The sequence below is a fragment of the Oncorhynchus tshawytscha genome, linkage group LG26 (genome assembly GCF_018296145.1).
Source record: "Oncorhynchus tshawytscha isolate Ot180627B linkage group LG26, Otsh_v2.0, whole genome shotgun sequence".
Classification (NCBI taxonomy): Eukaryota; Metazoa; Chordata; class Actinopteri; order Salmoniformes; family Salmonidae; genus Oncorhynchus; species Oncorhynchus tshawytscha.
In genome coordinates, this window is record NC_056454.1 from 30,707,268 (window position 1) to 30,729,661 (window position 22,394).

Below are 22,394 nucleotides of genomic sequence, written 5' to 3' on the forward strand. Positions count from 1 at the left end.
CCCTTGCTTTGACAGGAAGCCAGTGTAGAGAGGCTAGCACTGGAGTAATATGATAAAATTTTTTGGTTCTAGTCAGGATTCTAGCAGCCGTATTTAGCACTAACTGAAGTTTATTTAGTGCTTTATCCAGAAAGTAGAGCATTGCAGTAGTCTAACCTTGAAGTGACAAAAGCATGGATTAATTTTTGGACAGAAAGTTTCTGATTTTTGCAATGTTACGTAGATGGAAAAAAGCTGTCCTTGAAATGGTCTTGATATGTTCTTCAAAAGAGAGATCAGGGTCCAGAGTAACGCCGAGGTCCTTCACAGTTTTATTTGAGACGACTGTACAACCATTAAGATTAATTGTCAGATTCAACAGAAGATCTCTTTGTTTCTTGGGACCTAGAACAAGCATCTCTGTTTTGTCCGAGTTTAAAAGTAGAAAGTTTGCAGCCATCCACTTCCTTATGTCTGAAACACATGCTTCTAGTAAGGGCAATTTTGGGGCTTCACCATGTTTCATTGAAATGTACAGCTGTGTGTCATCCGCATAGCAGTGAAAGTTAACATTATGTTTTCGAATAACATCCCCAAGAGGTAAAATATATAGTGAAAACAATAGTGGTCCCAAAACGGAACCTTGAGGAACACCGAAATGTACAGTTGATTTGTCAGAGGACAAACCATTCACAGAGACAAACAGATAGACCGTGTAGACCAATTTGGGTTTCCAATCTCTCCAAAAGAATGTGGTGATCGATGGTATCAAAAGCAGCACTAAGGTCTAGGAGCACGAGGACAGATGCAGAGCCTCGGTCCGATGCCATTAAAATGTCATTTACCACCTTCACAAGTGCCGTCTCAGTGCTATGATGGGGTCTAAAACCAGACTGAAGCATTTCGTATACATTGTTTGTCTTCAGGAAGGCAGTGAGTTGCTGCGCAACAGCCTTTTCTAAGATTTTTGAGAGGAATGGAAGATTCGATATAGGCCGATAGTTTTTTATATTTTCTGTGTCAGGGTTTGGCTTTTTCAAGCGAGGCTTTATTACTGACACTTTTAGTGAGTTTGGTACACATCCGGTGGATAGAGAGACGTTTATTATGTTCAACATAGGAGGGCCAAAAGATCCCAGACATTTTCCAGACGCACAAAAAGCTTATTTCTCTCAAATTTTGTGCACAAATTTGTTCACATCCCTGTTAATGAGCATTTTTCCTTTGCCACGGTACTCCATCCACCTGACATGTGTGGCATATCAAAAAAACGATTAAACAGTATGATCATTACACAGGTGCACCTTGTGGAAAATAAAAGGCCACTTTAAAATGTGCAGTTTTGTCACACAATACAATGTCACAGATGTCTGAAGTTTTGAGGGAGTGTGCAATTTGCATTTGGCAGTACGTCCAACCGGCCTCACAACCACAGATCACATGTATGGTGTTGTGTGGATGAGTGGTTTGCTGATGCCAACGTTGTGAACTGAGTGCCCCAGATCCTGAGGCTCATTGTTGTGCCATTCATCCGACACTATCACCTCATGTTTCAGCACGATAATGCACAGCCCCAAGGATCTGTACACATTCATGTAAGCTGAAAATGTCCCAGTTCTTCCATGGCCTGCATACTCACCAGATATGTCACCCATTGAGCATGTTTGGGATGCTCTGGGTCGATGTGTATGACAATGTGTTCCAGTTCCTGCCAATATCCAGCAACTTGGCCATTGAGGAGTGGGACAACATTCCACAGACCACAATTAACAGCCTGATCAACTCTGTGTGAAGGAGATGTGTTGATCTTAATGAGACCAATGGTGGTCACACCGGATTCTGACTGGTTTTCTGAGCCACGCCCCTCACCTTTTTTTAAGGTATCTGTGACCAACAGATGCATATCTTTATTCCCAGTCATGTGAAATCCATAGATTAGGGCCTAATTAATTAATTTCAATTGACTGATTTCCTTATATGAACTGTAACTCAGTAAAATCTTTGAAATTGTTGCATGTTGCGTTTATATTTTTGTTCAGTATAGTTGCTTATCTCTGGTATAGGGTCTGTCTTCTCTCTCCTCCAGAGTTTACCCACCCTGCCCTGTGGGAAGGTATAACGTGTCTCCTCTCCCTCCTCCAGAGTTTACCCGCCCTGCGCTGTGGGAAGGTCTAACGTGTCTCCTCTCTCTCCTCCAGAGTTTACCCGCCCTGCCCTGTGGGAAGGTCTAACATATTTCCTCTCTCCACTCCAGAACATCCTTGCCCTGTGGGAAGGTCTAACTTATCTCCTCTCTCTCCTCCAGAGTTTACCTAATCTAACCCTAACCCTGCCCTGTGGAAAGGCTCTCTATTCCTACGAGGGGAAGGAACCTGGAGACCTGCAGTTTGCAAAAGGGGACATCATCATCCTGCGACGTAAAGTTGACGACAACTGGTACCATGGGGAGCTGAACAGTTGTCATGGTTTCCTGCCAGCTAGTTACATCGCGTTGTTACGGCCACTGAGCCAAACTCCGCCCACTGGAAAGGCCTTGTACGACTTTGAAGTCAAAGACAAAGATCAGGACAAAGACTGTCTGGCCTTCTCGAAGGTACACACACACACATGCACGCACACACAAACCTACACACACGAACACACGCTGACTCACTGTAATCCACTGTGTGTGTATCTATGAATACGTTTACATGGACACTGATCAAATCAAATGTCATTTTATTGGTCCCGTACACATATTTTGCAGATGTTATTGCAGGTGCATCAAAATGCTTATGTTTCTAGCTCCAACAGTACAGTAATACCTAACAAAACAAAACAATACACGCAAAAATGAAGACATATCAGAACGAGTATTGTCCGAGTGTGGAATATAAATATATATACAAAAGTATATGGACACCCCTTCAAATTAGTGGATTTGGCTATTTCAGCCAGACCCATTGCTGATGTAACAGTAAAGCTTCCTTCCCTCTCCTCACCCCTACCTGGGCTTGAACCAGGGACCCCCTGCACACCTCAACAACTGCCTTCTAAGAAGCATCGTTACCCATCGCTCCACAAAAGCCCTGGCTCTTGCAGGGCAAGCGGAACAACTACTTCAAGGTCTCAGAGCGAGTGACGTCACCGATTGAAACGTTATTAGAGCACACCCTGCAAACTAGCTAGTCATTTCACATCGGTTACACTGACAGGTGTATAAAATCGAGCACACAGCCATGCAATCTCCATAGACAAACATTGGCAGTAGAATGGCCTTACTGAAGAGCTCAGTGACATTCAACATGGCACCATCATAGGATGCCACCTTTCCAACAAATCAGTGTGTCAAATTTCTGCCCTGCTAGAGCAACCCCGGGCAACTGTAAGTGCTGTTATTGTGACGTGTAAAATTCTAGGAGCAACAACGGATCAGCCGAGAAGTGGTAGGCCTCACAAGCTAACAGAACGGGACCGCCGAGTGCTGAAGCACGTAGTTCAGAAAAATCGTCTGTCTTCGGTTGCAACTCTCACTACCGAGTTCCAAACTGCTTCTGGAAGCAACGTCAGCACATCAACTGTTTGTCGGCAGCTTCATGAAATGGGTTTTCATGACCGAGCAGCCGCACACAAGCCTAAGATCACCATGCACAATGCCAAGTGTCGGCTGGAGTGGTGTAAAGCTCGTCGCCATTGGACTCTTGAGCAGTGGAAACACGTTCTCTGGAGTGATGATTTACTCTTCAAATCAAATTGTATTAGTCACATGCGCCAAATACAACAGGTGTAGACCTTACAGTGTAATGCTTACTTACAAGCCCTTAACCAACAATGCAGTTTAAAAATACAAATAAGAATAGGAAATAAAAGTAACAAGTCGTTAAAGAGCAGCAGCAAAATAACAATAGCGAGACTATATACAGCGGGTACCAACAGAGGGTACCGGTACAGAGTCAATGTGCGGTGGCACCGGTTAGCCAAGGCAATTGAGGAAATATGTACATGTAGATAGAGTTATTAAAGTGACTATGCATAGATGATAACAGAGAGTAGCAGCGGTGTAAAAGAGGGGGGTCAATGCAAATAGTCTGGGTAGCCATTTGATTAGGTGTTCAGTAGTCTTATGGCCTGGGGGTAGAAGCTGTTTAGAAACCTCTTGGACCTAGACTTGGTGCTCCGGTACCGCTTGCCGTGCAGCAGCATAGAGAACAGTCTATGACTAGGGTGGCTGGAGTCTTGGACAATTTTTAGGGCCTTCCTCTGACACCACCTGGTATAGAGGTCCTGGATGGCAGGGAGCTTGGCCCCAGTGATGTACTGGGTTGTACGCACTACCCTCTGTAGTGCCTTCTCGGTCGGATGCCGAGAAGTTGCCATATCAGGCAGTGATGCAACCAGTCTCTCGATGGTGCAGCTGTAGAACCTTTTGAGGATCTGAGGACCCATGCCAAATCTATTCAGTCTCCTGAGGGAGAATAGGTTTTGTTGTGCCCTCTTCACGACTGTCTTGGTGTGCTTGGACCATGTTAGTTTGTTGGTAATGTGGACACCAAGGAACTTGAAGCTCTCAACCTGCTCCACTACAGCCCCCTCGATGAGAAGGGGGGCGTGCTCAGTCCTCCTTTTCCTGTAGTCCACAATCATCTCCTTTGTCTTGATCGCGTTGAGGGGGAGGTTGTTGTCCTGGTACCACACGGCCAGGTCTCTGACCTCCTCCCTATTGGCTGTCTCGTCGTTGTTGGTGATCAGGCCTACCACTGGTGTGTCATCGGCAAACTTAATGATGGTGTTGGAGTCATGCCTGGCCATGCAGTCATGAGTGAACAGGGAGTATAGGAGGGGACTGATCACGCACCCCTGAGGGGCCCCTGTGTTGAGGATCAGCGTGTCGGATGTGTTGTTACCTACCGTTACCACCTGGGGGGCGGCCCGTCAGGAAGTCCAGGATCCAGTTGCAGAGGGAGGTGTTTAGTCCCAGAGTCCTTAGCTTCACCATCTGGCAGTCCGACGGACGAATCTGGGTTTGGCGGATGCCAGGAGAGAACACTACCTTACACAATGCATAGTGCCAACTGCAAAGTTTTGGTGGAGAAGGAAGGGCTGTTTTTCATGGTTCAGGCTAGGCAGCACACAATGACATTCTAGACGATTCTGTGCTTCAAACTTTGTGGCAACCGCTTGGGAACGGCCCTTTTCCTGTTTCAGCATAACAATGCCCCTGTGCACAAAGCGAGGTCCATACAGCAATGGATTGCCGAATATCGGTGTGGAAGAACTTCAGTGGCCTGCACAGAGCCTCATCGAACATCTTTATCCCCTTACACTTGTGTGTATAAGGTAGTAGTTGTGGAATTGTTGGGTTAGGTTAGATTACTCGTTGGTTATTACTGCATTGTCGGAAATAGAAGCACAAGCATTTCGCTACACTCGCATTAACATCTTCTAACCATGTGTATGTGACAAATAAAAATGTGATTTGATTTGATTTGATCGAACACCTTTGGGATTAATTGGAACGCTGATTGCGAGCCAGGCTTAGTAGCCCAACATCAGTGACCAACCTCTCTAATGCTGTTGTGGCTGAATGGAAGCAAGTCCCTGCAGCAATGTTCCAACATCTAGTGGAAAGCCTTCCCAGAAGAGTGGAGTGGAGGCTCTCTATGATACCCTACTGGATGTTTTGTGTTTATCTAAGCAGTCTACCTTCTCCTCCGTCTATCTTTCTCCCTCTCTATCTGAATATAGTTTTTCTCCTCCTATGTGGGAGAGCGAGAGAGTAACCCCCCTTCTCCAGCACAGTGTTTGTGATAAACAGTGATTTGTATTCCCTCTGCTCCTCTCCTCTTCAAAGCTCATCATTTGTTCATGCTGTTACACACTCTAGGTGAGGACACTGGCGAATGGAACATATCTCGTTCTCTCTCATTCTCTGTGTGTGTGTTCCTCAGCAGCACCTGGCCTCATACACTCTCTCAGGATGGGGCTGAGGGCCAAGTCAGGACAGAGAGACACAGACATGCACTTCCTTTTCGCACACACAGAATCACAGCTGCAGTTCCCTAGCTAAATTACTAAATGGAAGGATGGGTTTAAATTCAAAGAGAGAATGAGAGGGAGGCGGAGAGGGAGACAAAGAAGGAGATGGAGAGGGAGACAGAGAGGGAGTGAATGAGTGAAGGAGAGCAGCATGTAAGCCTGCATGTAACATGGCCAGTGGGTCAGATAATATATCTCTAGGAGAGAGAGAGAAACCTTATCCCTCTCTTACTGTTTCTCTTTCTGCCATCCTCTCCCTCTCCTTATTTCCCTCTGTGATGATGAGAATTTAGTAGAGACAGTGGTATCATTAGGTCAGGGGCAGAGGCAGAAGGGGGCAGGCCAAGTTAGAGAGGGAGAGGGGAGATAGTGTGGGAGAGTGAGAGAAAGAGTGAGAGAAAGAGAGACTCACACATGGTGATTTTAATGCAGGGAAATCAGTTTTACCCCATTTTTTACCAGCATGTCACCACAAAAGAGAGAGAGAGAGAGAGAGAGAGAGAGAGAGAGAGAGAGAGAGAGAGAGAGAGAGAGAGAGAGAGAGAGAGAGAGAGAGAGAGAGAGAGAGAGAGAGAGAGAGAGAGAGAGAGAGAGAGAGAGAGAGAGAGAGAGAGAGAGAGAGAGAGAGAGAGAGAGAGAGAGAGAGAGAGAGAGAGAGAGAGAGAGAGAGATGAATACAAGCTTAATTCCTGTTTTGTCCTTATAAACCATACTGTCTGTTCAATAGGATGAGGTTCTGACGGTGATCAGACGAGTGGATGACAACTGGGCAGAGGGCATGCTGGGAGATAAGATCGGGATCTTCCCCATCCTCTATGTAGAGGTAACAACAAACACACACACGGGGGGGTCTTATTAGATAGGGATACATCAATAATTAAGAGTCTTCCATCACTTTGACTCGACGGGAGGCTATGTGTGCGTGCGTATGTGTGTTGTGAAGGGGGGAGGTTAGGGTTAGTAGGGGGGGACATAATGAGGGTGTCCCAGCTGGAGGCGTGTGGAGCGTTGGGGGAGGGAGGAAGGAGCTCTGTCCTCTCTCCTTGTCTCCTATGGTGGTGTAGCTGTGCGCTGTTAACCCTTCACACCTTTAACACAAGAAGAGCCTAGAGGGTCATGTGGACGTCATAACACACTGTCGTTGTTAGAATCTTAATATCACAAATTGAAGGAGGACATTTTTGACTGGTTTCCCTCTGCTGCCCGTCCTACTCCAGACAGTGCCCTGCCCCGTTGATAATTACCCCCATAATTGCCTCGAAATAGCATATATAAAATGTATTCATTAGACTGTTAGAATGTTGACGTCCAAACACACACAAATACACACACTGTATGGCACAGTGCGCACAGGGCTGCTCAGATGAAAGATGATCACAGAGAGAAAGAAAGTACAGGGTGAAGGATGGTTCTGCCTCAGAGAACAACGCACACACACACACACACACACACACACACACACACACACACACACACACACACACACACACACACACAAACTCTCACACCATTTCTGGTGAGGTAAAAGGTGAAGGCCCTTGTGAATAGTGTAAAGAGACAGTCACACATTCAGGTATATTGTGTATACTGTGGGAACATATGCATGAGATGGGGAGAGGAATTCACTGTCTGTCTGTGTCTGAGTGTGTATTTGACCTTCATAGAGAAAGACTGTGTGTGCGTCTCCATTCGTCCCCTGAGAGTAATGCCGTCAGTGCAGGATCAATCTAACAGGCTCATTAGCATATGTTTTGATTAGCATATCTATTAATATGGAGATGGCGACGTCTCACACACTGAGACAGATCCACTCTGTCCTGCCCCATACAGTCTATACTTACACACTGAGACAGATCCACTCTGTCCTGCCCCCCTACAGTCTATACTCACACACTGAGTCAGATCCACTCTGTCCTGCACACACTGAGACAGATCCACTCTGTCCTGCCCCATACAGTCTATACTTACACACTGAGACAGATCCACTCTGTCCTGCCCTCTATAGTCTATACTTACACACTGAGACAGATCCACTCTGTCCTGCCCTCTACAGTCTATACTTACACACTGAGACAGATCCACTCTGTCCTGCCCCCTACAGTCTATACTCACACACTGAGACAGATCCACTATGTCCTGCCCCCTACAGTCTATACTCACACACTGAGACAGATCCACTCTGTCCTGCCCTCTACGGTCTATACTCACACACTGAGACATATCCACTCTGTCCTGCCCTCTACAGTCTATACTCACACACGCACTAGTCTCTCCAAGGAATCCTCTCCAACAAAGGAGTGTGTTTTCAGCGGAGGTGATATTGATGTAATGTAGCAGAAAGCATCCCCTGAGTTCAACATGGTGACAATGTGTGTGTGTAGACTGAGAGGAGCTGCTCTCTCTGTGTTGTGATTGTGACTGTGAGACTGAGCATCCGTCTGTGAGAGAGCGTGAGTAGTGTTGTTGCTGGGTAGATTCAGTGTGTGGGGGTTATCTGACTAGCAAGAACAGACTACAAGATCGACTGTCATCCTGTCAGATATGAGCTGCATTACAAACGTTGTTCTCTCCTCCTCCTCTTTCACTAAGTACATAGATTCTCCCCAGGGTGTGGGGTGTGTGTGATCTTTTTTGTCTGGTTTGAAGTTCTGCCAACAGCAGAAGGCGTGCTCTGAGAGCCAGCAGTGTGTAGTAAAGCAGTCTAAAGCAATTCAATTCAATGATTTGAATCTCATCCTTCCCTCTCCTCTCGTCTCCTTTCGTCTCCTCTCGTCTCCTATCCTCTCGTCTCCTTTCCTCTCATCTCCTCTCCACTTTAGCTAAATGAAACAGCCAAACAGTTGATGGAGATTGACAAGCCGACATCCAATCCCGTCCCTGGCCCCAGCTTTGACCCGTCTCCCGGCCTCCCATTGGGTCCCTGCTCCCTTGGTCCCTCCCCTGACCCATCCTCTGCAGGAAGTGGCAATGGTGCCCTCCAGAGGCAAGAGGAGGAGAGAAGAGGGGGAGAGGGGAAGAAAAACGCTAAGAAGCGCCACTCGTTCACAGCTCTGAGTGTGACGCAGCGGACAGCCCAGCTCAACAACAGACACAGCATGGAGATCTCCCACCCTGTCCTCATCAGCTCCTCTGACCCCAGGGCTGCTGCACGGATACAGGACTCTCCCCCCGGTCCCGCTCCCTCCTCAGTCGGAGTTCTGGTTCCTCCCAGAATGGCTTCAGTCACCTCAGAACTGCTGGCTCAAGCCAAGGTCCAACTACCACTCAACATGTAAGTTACAGTACAGTTTACTCATCACACAGGCATGGTTCACTAACTGGTAAATCTATAGGTAAATGAGTTGAATAGCAATGCTGTCTGTTTTCTCTGAGCTGCTGTCCTGTCTATAAGGTGAAACAGAAGCTGAGTGGAATATAAAGATTCTGCTGCATTTACTACCATATCTTCCTGGACGTGTGTGCACACACACAAACACACACTATCCAGGGCGGGTTGTCCCGCTAATGAGGTCGGACACTTCCATCTCCGACCGGCAACCTGCCCTGTTGCTATGGGAAAACGTCCCCTAGTTACCATAGCAACCCAGAGGCAGTGCATGGACACCTGCTTACTCTCCCCTCCTATTATTCTTCAGACATACAGTACCAGTCAGAAGTTAGGACACACCTACTCATTCAAGGATTTTTCTTTATTTTTACTATTTTCTACATTGTAAAATAATAGTGAAGACATCAAAACTATGAAATAACACATATGGAATCATGTAGTAACCAAAAAAGTGTAAAACAAATCAAAATATATTTTATTTTTGAGATTCTTCAAAGTAGCATCCCTTTGCATTGATGACAGCTTTGCACACTCTTGGCATTCTCTCAACCAACCATGAAATGTGTTTCCATGGTTGAGCAGCTGCACACAAGCCTAAGATCACCATGCGCAATGCCAAGCTTCAGTGTAAAGGCTGCCGCCATTGGGAAAAGCATTCTCTGAAATCATGAATCATGCTTCACTATCTGGCAGTCCGACGGACGAATCGGGGTTTGGTGGTTACCAAGAGAACGCTACCTGCCCGAATGCATAATGGCAACTGTAAAGTGTGGTGGAGGAGAAATAATGGTCTGGGGCTGTTTTTCATGGTTTGGGCTAGGACCCTTAGTTCCAGTGAAGGGAAATCTTAACGCTACAGAATACAATGACATTCTAGATGATTCTGTGCTTCCAACTTTGTGGCAACAGTTTGGGCAAAGCTCTTTCCTGTTTTAGCATGACGATGCCCCCATGCACAACGTGAGGTCCATACATAAGTTGTTTGTCAAGATCAGTGTGGAAGAACTTGACTTGCCTGCTCAGAGCCCTGACCTCAACCCCATTGAACACCTTTGGGATGAATTGGAAAACCAACTGCGAGCCAGGCCTAATTGCCCAACATAGGTGCCCGACCTCACTAATGCTATTGTGGCTGAATGGAAGCAAGTCCCCGCAGCAATGTTCCAACATCTAGTGAAAAGCCTTCCCTGAAGAGTGGAGACTGTTATAGCAGCAAAGGGGGAATCAACTCCATATTAATGCCCATGATTTTGGAATGAGATGTTTGACAAGCAGGTGTCCACATACGTTTGGTCATATAGTGTATATTCAGACATAAATTCAGACATGTACATTCAGATATCAAACACATATTCAGTCGTACCCTCCAACAGTATTTAGACAGTGAATGTCCCCCAAAAATATTGTTCTTTATTCCAGCAAATTGGATATGAGATCAAATAATGCACATGAGGCATGCACAGAATTTCACCTTTTATGTGGTTGCATTTTATTACATAGTTGTTTGTCCATATTAAAACAATACCAGTCATTTGTTCAGTCAAATGATCCTAATCGACGTCTCTGTGTATCCCAGCTACCTGGCCCTGTATGCGTATAAGTCCCAGAAGGCAGATGAGTTGGAGCTGAGGAAAGGAGAGATGTACCGTGTCACAGAGAAGTGTCAGGACGGCTGGTTTAAAGGGACCTCTCTACGCACCGCTGCTTCCGGAGTCTTCCCTGGAAACTATGTCACACCCGTGTCACGGTGAGACACGCACAGGCACGAACGCACAGGCACGAACGCACGCACACTCACACACACATTTTCTCACGCAAATACTCTCTTTCTCCCTCTCACACACACCCTTTCAAACACATAACTCTGTTTGCGTGACAGGCGGACGATAAGCAGCATGTTGATGGTAGTATAATAGGGGATATCAATAGTATTTTGGTCACTATTCTAACAGGACTGGAACCATTGAATCTCTCCCCTCTCCCAACCCCTTCTCCCACTCGTGCTCTCTCTCTTTCTCGCTCTCTCTGCAGAGCTCCGTTTGCGGTGGGTGGTTCTCAGAGCTCCTGTCTCTCAGGGCAGGAGGTGGGAGGGGTGGGACAGGGGAGTAAGGCAGCCTCCCCCTCCTCCGCCGGCCCCTCCTCCTCTCGTCTCTCCCCTCCCCCCTCTTCCCCCCAGTCTGCCGCTGCTCAGCTTAAGAACTGCCTTCGCTTTGGACAACAAACAGTTAACCAGACCCGCTCTGCCATGCAACTGGGTGAGTACACAGAGATTATTCAGTTTCTAGATCTGTAATTTCCTACATTTGATCCAGCTCTTATATCTGGCCTCTCTCTCCCTCCTTGCCTCTCTCCTTCCTTCCCTCTCTCTGTCAGGGAGAACATGTGATGGTATTTAAAGTTTCTCCTGGGAGCCTCTCTCTTTGTCTCTGTCTTACACACACACACCTGTTATCCATTACAAAATAAAGTATGACCATAGGTAGGCTATGGTAGTTTGGTCACATGTGTCATTGGCAGTCAGTCGTATTGGGGCGGCAGGTAGCCTAGCGGTTAGGGCGTTGGGGCCGTAACCCAAAGGTCGCTGGTTTGAATACCTGAGCCGACAAGGTTAAAAATCAGAAGGCACTTAACACTAATTTTCTCCATGGGCGCCGTACTACTACGGCTAACCCTGCAAAATAACACATTTTACTGCACCTATCTGGTGTGACAATAAAATATATATATATAATATGATGACAGCACAAACAGGAAGCAGATGGTGTCTTGTAACAGTAAGATGACTACTTTGTGCTGTGTAATAGTATGTAACAGTGTGTAATGTGTGTGTTCAGTCCACAGCCCGCCCTCCAGCAGCCCAGAGCGTCCCACCCCCACCGTCTCTCCTCTCCGACCTCAGAAATCTTCCCCGTCGCGCTCCGCTGGTCAATCTGCTCGCCCAATATCCATGGTGTCCCCCGGCCCTTCCCCCCTCTCCTCCCCTGCTTCGCGCCCTCTCTCCTGCCTCTCTTCGCCCCTCATCCCACTTTCCTCCCCTCTCTCCTGCCTCACCCCTCCCAACACCAGTGCCGCCCTGCTCAACGGAGAATCAACCAATCCCTTCCAACCGTCCTCGCCTGGCCCCTCCCACAGCAACGCCCCAAAACCAGAGAAGGTGAGTCTCCTAGGGTGTATCTCTTCATCTTGCTTCTCATCTCTTCTCTCTCTCCTTGCTCTCTCTCTCTCTCCTTGCTCCCTCTCTCTCTCTCCTTGCTCTCTCTCTCTCTCCTTGCTCCCTCTCTCTCTCTCCTTGCTCCCTCTCTCTCTCTCCTTGCTCCCTCTCTCTCTCTCCTTGCTCTCTCTCTCTCTCCTTGCTCCCTCTCTCTCTCTCCTTGCTCTCTCTCTCTCTCCTTGCTCTCTCTCTCTCTCTCCTTGCTCTCTCTCTCTCTCTCCTCTCTCTCTCTCTCCTCTCTCTCCTCTCTCTCTCTCTCTCTCTCTCGCTCCTTGCTCTCTCTCTCTCTCTCTCTCTCTCTCTCTCTCTCTCACTCTCGCTCCTTTCTCTCTCTCTCTCTCTCTCTCACTCTCGCTCCTTGCTCTCTCTCTCTCTCGCTCTCTCTCTCTCTCTCTTTGCTCTCTCTCTCTCTCTCTCTCTCTCGCCTCACCACTACCTCCCTTTATCTAAACTCACAGCAGAGTCTGGTTCCAACATCACACTGCCTTAAAATCCCTCAACATGATGCCATAGTCAGGAGGATATAGTCAGGGAATATTAAAAGCATAGCTAGGGGAAGTGGTGTTAAGGGGAAGTGGCTTGCACCTGGACATGGTGCAGAATCGTCCAACGCCAGACAGACAAACAGACGATCAGTGTGACAGGGCTGTCTCTGTGTGTTGTTCTTCATCTTGATGGGTGTATTAAAGCTGGGTCCATGGTGACAGTGGATGGATGGTAGAGTTGTCTGAGAGAGAGGAGCCTATCTGCTCTGGTGTTGACTGGCTTCACAGACACTAGATGAGACAGTTGGTGACAATAGGACAAATAGACTAGGGAAGGACCATGATAAACAGTCATTGACTACGAGCTGTGATGGATTAACTATAGTATTTAGTCTCATCGCATTTAACCTCGTAGCTTTCCTAACCATTTTAATTCCCCACATGCATTGGCTTATTATGCGTTGGAGTTTGCTGTCTGATTAAGTTAGAGGTTTGTGTGTGTGTGTGTGTGTGTGTGTGTGTGTGTGTGTGTGTGTGTGTGTGTGTGTGTGTGTGTGTGTGTGTGTGAGTTGAGGCCTGCTGTGCTGTCAGACAGATGCTTCCATGCTGATTATGCGCTGATAATTGGCTCTGACTCACATCTCAACCCCAAAGATGCACACAAACACACACACACACACACACACACACATACACACACACACACTGAGACCAAAGTTCCCCCTGACACATCGAGACTAAACTATCTGCTGTATATGTGCTGCTCTCTGGTGGATAGTTAGAGAACTACACTCAGATCTCAAAAAGATACTGTACTGGCCAACTGGAGGAGTCATTGTTACATCAGGTAGATACTGCTGGTTAACTGTCTCTGAGACCAGGAGGGACACTGCAAATTGTTTCATCCCCATTCTCTTCTCTGTCTTGTTATCTGTGTCCACAGAAGGAGAAGAAAGGAGGTCTGCTAAAGCTTCTCTCTGGAGCCGCGGCCAAGAAAAAGGCATCTCATTCTCCCCCGTCCTCCCCACCAACCCTCCCCCTGTCGGGTGCCGTCCTCCCACATCACACCCGCTCTGGCTCCTGTCCAATGGATGCCCATGGGCGTGCCGGGTCTTGTCCAATCGAGAGTGAGATGGCGGGGGCAATGGGGTTAGAGCTGCTGAACAGGAAGTCAGGATCCCTCGATCTCAACTTCCCCCGGTCGCCCCCGATGACCCGCCCCGGGAACGCACTGCTAGCTCTCCGGCCTGAACCCAAACCACTGTCCAGAGAGAGGTAAACACACACTGTAACTACTCACACTGTCAAACACACATCCTGTTCAGAGATAGGTAAGCACACACCCTGTCCAGAGAGAGGTAAGCAGACACCCTGTCCAGAGAGAGGTATACACACACTGTAACTACTCACACTGTCAAACACACATCCTGTTCAGAGATAGGTAAGCACACACCCTGTCCAGAGAGAGGTAAACACACCCTGTCCAGAGAGAGGTATACACACACTGTAACTACTCACACTGTCAAACACACACCCTGTCCAGAGAGAGGTAAACACACCCCGTCCAGAGAGAGGTATACACACACTGTAACTACTCACACTGTCAAACACACACCCTGTCCAGAGAGAGGTAAACACACCCCGTCCAGAGAGAGGTATACACACACTGTAACTACTCACACTGTCAAACACACACCCTGTCCAGAGAGAGGTAAACACACACTGTAACTACACACTGTCAAACACACACCCTGTCCAGAGAGAGGTAAACACACCCTGTCCAGAGAGAGGTAAACACACACTGTAACTTCTCACATAGCCGCGGGAAGTAGGGGTTCTGACAAATCAGAATATAAATATATATAAATAAATATACTTTTTCACAAAAGCAGTGCACTGGGCCTTTACTAGTCCAGTATTAACGGACCGATATAGCCGTCTGTAGTGATGGCAAAACGGTTTCATTCTGCACTGCCCCTGTCCCCCCGTCAGCGAAAAAAATGCAGCAACTGTATGTTACGACACTATGCCACTACAGCACCAGGAATAACTGAGCTGGAATAATATACACACACACACTGACACTCACACACAAACATTAAAACACACTGTTTCAAGCACGTATAAATCTGTGTGAAGCATTTATATATAAGACTGCTGAATGATGATGACCTGAGTAGCAGCATATATCACCTCCTACTGTGTGTGTGTGTGTGTGTGTGTTTATGGTGTGCATGTGTTCGAATATGAGTTACAATGCAGCCCCACTGGTCAAGAACTGGTTAAATCAACTGTGTTTCCACGTCATTTCAGCAAAAAAAACTTTTATGTGATGACGTTGAATCAATGTGGAAAACTGATTGGATTTTCCACCCAGCTTTCAAGGATGGGCATAAATTACAAATTACAATTTCTAAATACAACTACAAAATACCCTAAAGATCACTGTATCCAAATAAAATATCATATACTTTTGCATAGTATAGTATTTTATTATAATACATGTATTTTGTATTTTAAAATACATTTGCAAGTTGCCGGCCGAACAGCAGCAACATTCACAGCAATGGTTACAGAATCGTTTTACTTGCTATGACTGTGATATGTCGTTGTTTATCTACCTTAGTTGAATGTGCACTGTCACTCTGGATAAGAGTGTCCTGCTAAATGACCAAAATGTAAATGTAAAGTATTTGTGAAAATGAAGAACTGCAAGCACACTGGGTACTGTCATTGGCCTTCTTTCATGGGCGGAGCTCATTGGAGTAATACTCAGCATCCTTTGCAATTGTTCATTTTTACATACACATTTATATGTAAACTCAGCAAAAAAAGAAATGTCCCTTTTTCAGGATCCTGTCTTTCAACAATAATTCGTAAAAATCCAAATAACTTCACCAAAAGAAAGGGTCCCTGCTCATCTGCGTGAACGTGCCTTAGGCATGCTGCAAGGAGGCATGAGGACTGCAGATGTGGCCAGGGAAATAAATTGCAACGTCTGTACTGTGAGACGCCTAATGCAGAGCTACAGGGAGACAGGACGGACAGCTGATCGTCCTCGCAGTGGCAGACCACATGTAACAACACCTGTACAGGATCGGTACATCTGAACATCACACCTGCGGGACAGGTAAAAGATGGCAACAACAACTGCCTGAGTTACACCAGGAATGCACAATCCCTCCATCAGTGCTCAGTCTGTCCGCGATAGGCGGAGAGAGGCTGGACTGAGGGCTTATAGGCCTGTTGTAAAGGCAGGTCCTCACCAGACATCACCGGCAACAACGTCACCTATGGGCACAAACCCACCGTCACTGGACCAGACAGGGCTGGGAAAAAGTGCTCTTCACTGACGAGTCACGGTTTTGTCTCACCAGGGGTGATGGTCAGATTTGTGTTTATCGTCGAAAGGAATGAGCGTTACACTGGAGCCTGTACTCTGGAGCGGGATTGATTTGGAGTTGGAGGGTCCGTCAGGGTCTGGGGCAGTGTGTCACAGCATCATCGGACTGAGCTTGTAGTCATTCCAGGCAATCTCAACGCTGTGCGTTACAGGGAAGACATCCTCCTCCCTCATGTGGTACCCTTCCTGCAGGCTCCTGACATGACCTTCCAGCATGATAATGCCACCAGCCATACTGCTCGTTCTGTGCATGATTTCATGCAAGACAGGAAGGTCAGTGTTCTGCCATGGCCAGCGAAGAGCCCGGATCTCAATCCCATTGAGCATATCTGGGACCTGTTGGATCGGACGGTGGGTGCTAGGGCCATTCCCCAACTTATTCAGTTTATGTCTCAGTTGTTGAGTCTTGTTATGTTCATACAAATATTTACACATGTTAAGTTTGCTGAAAATAAACACAGTTGACAGTGAGAGGACTTTTTTTTTGCTGAGTTTAGTTCATTTAGCAGATGCTCTAATCACACGATGGTGACATCAGACTTCTGATACCAATATAGGGTGAAAGTACAGTGCCTTGCAAAAGTATTCGGCCCCCTTGAACTTTGCGACCTTTTGCCACATTTCAGGCTTCAAACATAAAGATATAAAATTGTATTTTTTTGTGAAGAATCAACAACAAGTGGGACACAATCATGAAGTGAAAGGACATTTATTGGATATTTCAAACTTTTTTAACAAATCAAAAACTGAAAAATTGGGCGTGCAAAATTATTCAGCCCCCTTAAGTTTAATACTCTGTAGTGCCACCTTTTGCTGCGATTACAGCTGTAAGTCGCTTGGGGTATGTCTCTATCAGTTTTGCACATCGAGAGACTGAAATTTTTTCCCATTCCTCCTTGCAAAACAGCTCGAGCTCAGTGAGGTTGGATGGAGAGCATTTGTGAACAGCAGTTTTCAGTTCTTTCCACAGATTCTCGATTGGATTCAGGTCTGGACTTTGACTTGGCCATTCTAACACCTGGATATGTTTATTTTTGAACCATTCCATTGTAGATTTTGCTTTATGTTTTGGATCATTGTCTTGTTGGAAGACAAATCTCCATCCCAGTCTCAGGTCTTTTGCAGACTCCATCAGTTTTTCTTCCAGAATGGTCTTGTATTTGGCTCCATCCATCTTCCCATCAATTTTAACCATCTTCCCTGTCCCTGCTGAAGAAAAGCAGGCCTAAACCATGATGCTGCCACCACCATGTTTGACAGTGGGGATGGTGTGTTCAGGGTGATGAGCTGTATTGCTTTTACGCCAAACATAACGTTTTGCATTGTTGCCAAAAAGTTCAATTTTGGTTTCATCTGACCAGAGCACCTTCTTCCACATGTTTGGTGTGTCTCCCACGTGGCTTGTGGCAAACTTTAAACAACACTTTTTATGGATATCTTTAAGAAATGGCTTTCTTCTTGCCACTCTTCCATAAAGGCCAGATTTGTGCAATATACGACTGATTGTTGTCCTATGGACAGAGTCTCCCACCTCAGCTGTAGATCTCTGCAGTTCATCCAGAGTGATCATGGGCCTCTTGGCTGCATCTCTGATCAGTCTTCTCCTTGTATGAGCTGAAAGTTTAGAGGGACGGCCAGGTCTTGGTAGATTTGCAGTGGTCTGATACTCCTTCCATTTCAATATTATCGCTTGCACAGTGCTCCTTGGGATGTTTAAAGCTTGGGAAATCTTTTTGTATCCAAATCCGGCTTTAAACTTCTTCACAACAGTATCTCGGACCTGCCTGGTGTGTTCCTTGTTCTTCATGATGCTCTCTGCGCTTTTAACGGACCTCTGAGACTATCACAGTGCAGGTGCATTTATACGGAGACTTGATTACACACAGGTGGATTGTATTTATCATCATTAGTCATTTAGGTCAACATTGGATCATTCAGAGATCCTCACTGAACTTCTGGAGAGTTTGCTGCACTGAAAGTAAAGGGGGCTGAATAATTTTGCACGCCCAATTTTTCCGTTTTTGATTTGTTAAAAAAGTTTGAAATATCCAATAAATGTCGTTCCACTTCATGATTGTGTCCCACTTGTTGTTGATTCTTCACAAAAAAATACAGTTTTATATCTTTATGTTTGAAGGTCGCAAAGTTCAAGGGGGCCGAATACTTTCGCAAGGCACTGTATTTTGTAAATACAAATTACAGCTTTCAAAAGGATCTTGTTACGAAATACATTGCAGTGTAGTTCACCCCAGCGTAATACAAATAACTAAATACTCAGAAGTAATTGAAATACATATTTCAAAAACATGTAACAGAAATACTGGCCATCTCTGCCAACCTTTAACCTAAATCTAATGTCATGGTGAAATGTTTTGTTGATTTTTCATTGAATTCATATTAGTTGACAACTCAACCACATTGGTTGAGGTTGAACTGACGTCTGTGCACAGTGGGTCATTATCCGTAACCCTCCCTCCCTAGGTATCGTGTGGTGGTGCCCTACCCCCCTCAGAGCGAGGCGGAGATCGAGCTGAGACAGGGAGACGTGGTGTTTGTTCATAAGAAGAGAGAAGATGGCTGGTACAAAGGAACTCTGCAGAGGACTGGACGTACTGGCCTCTTCCCTGGCAGCTTCGTAGAGATCTTCTGAACAGGACCGCTACACACACACACACACACACACACACATGGGCAAAATTGACAAAATACAATTACAAAAGATCAATGTATCAAAATGAACTACAAAATACTTGTATTTTATAATAATTTGGGGGGCACCTATATGTGTCCTATTACACACAAGTGTGTAATGGAAATGTTTTTGAGGGGCATATCCCAACTCCCCCGAGACACCCTTAGGGGTCACGGCCAGGGTCGCCATTGTACAGCTCCCCTCGAGCAATTAGGGTTAAGTGACTTGCTGAAGGGCACAGCGACTGATTTTTTTCAGCTTGTCGCCTCCAGTATTCAAACCAGCAACCTTTTGATCACTGGCCTAATGCTCTAACCTCGAGGCTACCTGCCGCCCCAAATATATTTCATTAAAATACATGTATTTTGTATATTAAAATCCATAAATACATTTGCAAACTCAGTGCCGGATACAGAAACTTTTAATTTGCTATGACTGATGTTGTTTTATCTACCTTAGCTGAATGTACTGACTGTAAGTCACTCTGGATAAGTGTCTGCTAAATGACTAAAATGCTGTATATATGTGAAAATGAACACACCAAAACGAACTGCAAAGCACACTAGGTATTATTATTGGCCTTGTTTCGGGGTCATGTCTAGATGGGATATATCTTAACCTAATTCTCTTAACCTTCTACGTTAATTCTATTAAACCTGCTATGAAAAGTACATTTTGACAAAAGCTGTATCCTTTCTAGACTTAACCTTGTTTCAGGGCGGAGCTCATTAGAATAATACTTGTCCATTATTACATACACGTTTATATTTAGTTCATTTAGCAGACGCTCTTACGACACCATAGTGCCATCAGTCTTCTGATACCAATGCAGGGTGAAAGGGGGATGGTGAACCGCTATAAACAAATGGTATAGAAAAGTATTTTGTATTTTGAAAATACAAATTACAGCTCTCGAAAGTATCTTATTACAAAATACTGTACATTGGAGTGTAGTCCAGCCCAGTGTAATACAATTTACAAAATACTCAGAAGTCATTTAAATACATATTTCAAATACACGTAACAGAAATACTGCCCATCTCTGCACACACGGCTACTCCAGCTCCAACCAGCCTCATAGGAGCGGGGGCCTTTATCCACACAGGACAGCTATGGCAGGGGTCCTTCATCAACCTCATCAATGACTAGTGATGTTGACATCATCAGGAGGCGCCAGCAACTATTGAAGGCACAACAAGCGGCACACTGTATTTTTCTATTGCTTCAGTGTGTATTTGTTTTAAACATCAGTGTCCGTATGAATGTGTGGTATGGCTAGAGACATGCCGTACTGGTTACAGAAGCACCTAAAGACCTTGGCTAACCTGATACCTGTTCTTTCTGGTTGGTGTGTGTGTATGCGTGTCTGTATTCATGTGTGCGAGTAAGAGAGACCAGTAGTTGGTAATACCAGTCATGTGGAAACTCAACATTGGGAAAGAAAGCACATCAACAGTCCCAAATGTTCTTAATTTTAACATACCCCACTTCTGGCAAGCTACTTCAAACCGCCTCTTTCATTGGCTAAGCACACAACAGTACTCCTCTTTCATTGGTTAAGCACACAACGGTGGTCCTCTCTAATTGGCTAAGTACACAGTTCCTCTCTCATTTACTAAGCACACAACAACTGTACCCCAACAGAAGTAGGTCCACAGGTCAGGAAGACAGTGAAGCACACAGAGTTGGGAAGGCCAGAACGAGTCGGTTACAACACATACAGATGGGATCAAGCTACATCCATACAGCACATTCAGTCTCAGCCTAAAGTGTGTGTGTGTGTGTGTGTGTGTGTGTGTGTGTGTGTGTGTGTGTGTGTGTGTGTGTGTGTGTGTGTGTGAGAGAGAGATATAGAGACCATCTGTCTCTGATTGGAGTAGCAGATGCAGGGGAGTCTGGGTAATCCCTGAGTTGGGTAACAGACAGATGAGAACACCCAGAGATTCAGATGAGATTAGAACCTTTCCATCAGGCTGCGACACACACAACCACACACACACACACACACACACATACACACACAACCACACACACACACGCACAGTCATTGATGTGAAAGGAGTGGATGGGTCCCAGTCTTTCCGCTCCTCCTCAGAGAGAGAGAGAGAGTGTATCAGTTAAACATGTTGATGTTGTTGCTGTGGATAAGCTCTTTGGTCTGGTCCAGAAACAACCCTTAGCTCCAGATGAGCCAGCTGTATCCCTGAACCCAAAAGGCCAGTCTGTTTGTCTGTTTCTACTGTCTGTCTGTGGAGCTAATGCACAAGTCCTCCATGTTGGAGATAGAGCACTTCCACATGACCCACATGACCCAGACACCACACAGTGTCCATCTTGCTATTCCTGCTCCCCAGTTCCCATGAATTAGTGTGTTCAGGTGGACTGTGTTTCTGGTTTGCCTGGACTGTCTGGTGTGAGTACTGTACCACTGACAAGACTTTACAGACTTTACAAGGGGGTTGTTACGCATGGAATCTCATGCTGTCTAACTATGAGAGATGTTTTACATTACTGTAACAGAAAATAAGAGATATAAATATATATATTGTGCAGATTATTTATATTTCGTGGGTGCCAGTCGCCCTGCACTCAAGACCAGCGTTCTACCATGTGATCATTAAACATTCTCTCGTATTGATGACCTCGTGGTTTGGTTGGTTTTTCATGTCAAGTGCATTTTCCCAATAAATGCCTTTGTTTTAAACCAACCTGTGTCACCTCTGCCTGATGACAAACCCTTTATATAGCCATACTGCCTCCCACCTCCACTCCATTACTTCACTCTCTCTCCTCTTCTTTCCTCTCTTCGTCCCAGTGGAGGTGTGTGACAGCGAGGTTGTCATGAATAATCACCTTACATTTGCATTTAGAGTGAAGCTGAGGCCTGGCATGCCAACAAACACTTTATGTAGGTGGAGAGGTGTGTGTGACACTGTGTGTCATCACAGGGTAGATAGACTCACGCCTGCCCGTGTGTGTGTGTGTGTGTGTGTGTGTGTGTGTGTGTGTGTGTGTGTGTGTGTGTGTGTGTGTGTGTGTGTGTGTGTGTGTGAGTGAGAGAGTGAGTGAGAGAGAGACAGTGAGTGAGTGAGTGGTGAGTGAGTGAGTGAGTGAGTGAGTGAGTGAGTGAGTGAGTGAGTGAGTGAGTGAGTGAGTGAGTGAGACACTGTGCTGTAAGGTCACTGATCACCATTTTAGTCAACACTACTCTGATGCCAACAGCACTACAGCATGCCAGATTCTGTATTGGTGTGTTTCTCCTCAGGATACAGTGAAAGTCA

The 22,394-nt window shown here is 45.9% G+C and overlaps 1 protein-coding gene across 1 annotated transcript in view; it reads left to right on the plus strand.

Annotated features, from left to right (window-relative positions):
- LOC112262123 (E3 ubiquitin-protein ligase SH3RF3) overlaps window positions 1-21,821 on the plus strand; it is a 69,077-nt gene extending 47,256 nt beyond the window's left edge. The window contains exons 2-9 of the mRNA XM_042306773.1: window positions 2,285-2,572; window positions 6,722-6,817; window positions 8,814-9,265; window positions 10,899-11,069; window positions 11,354-11,577; window positions 12,157-12,476; window positions 13,962-14,293; window positions 18,903-21,821. Of these exons, the coding sequence (XP_042162707.1) occupies window positions 2,285-2,572; window positions 6,722-6,817; window positions 8,814-9,265; window positions 10,899-11,069; window positions 11,354-11,577; window positions 12,157-12,476; window positions 13,962-14,293; window positions 18,903-19,071 (2,052 nt within the window). The 3' untranslated portion in view covers window positions 19,072-21,821. The remainder of the gene's footprint in view (window positions 1-2,284; window positions 2,573-6,721; window positions 6,818-8,813; window positions 9,266-10,898; window positions 11,070-11,353; window positions 11,578-12,156; window positions 12,477-13,961; window positions 14,294-18,902) is intronic.
- The last annotated feature ends 573 nt before the right edge of the window (window positions 21,822-22,394 follow it).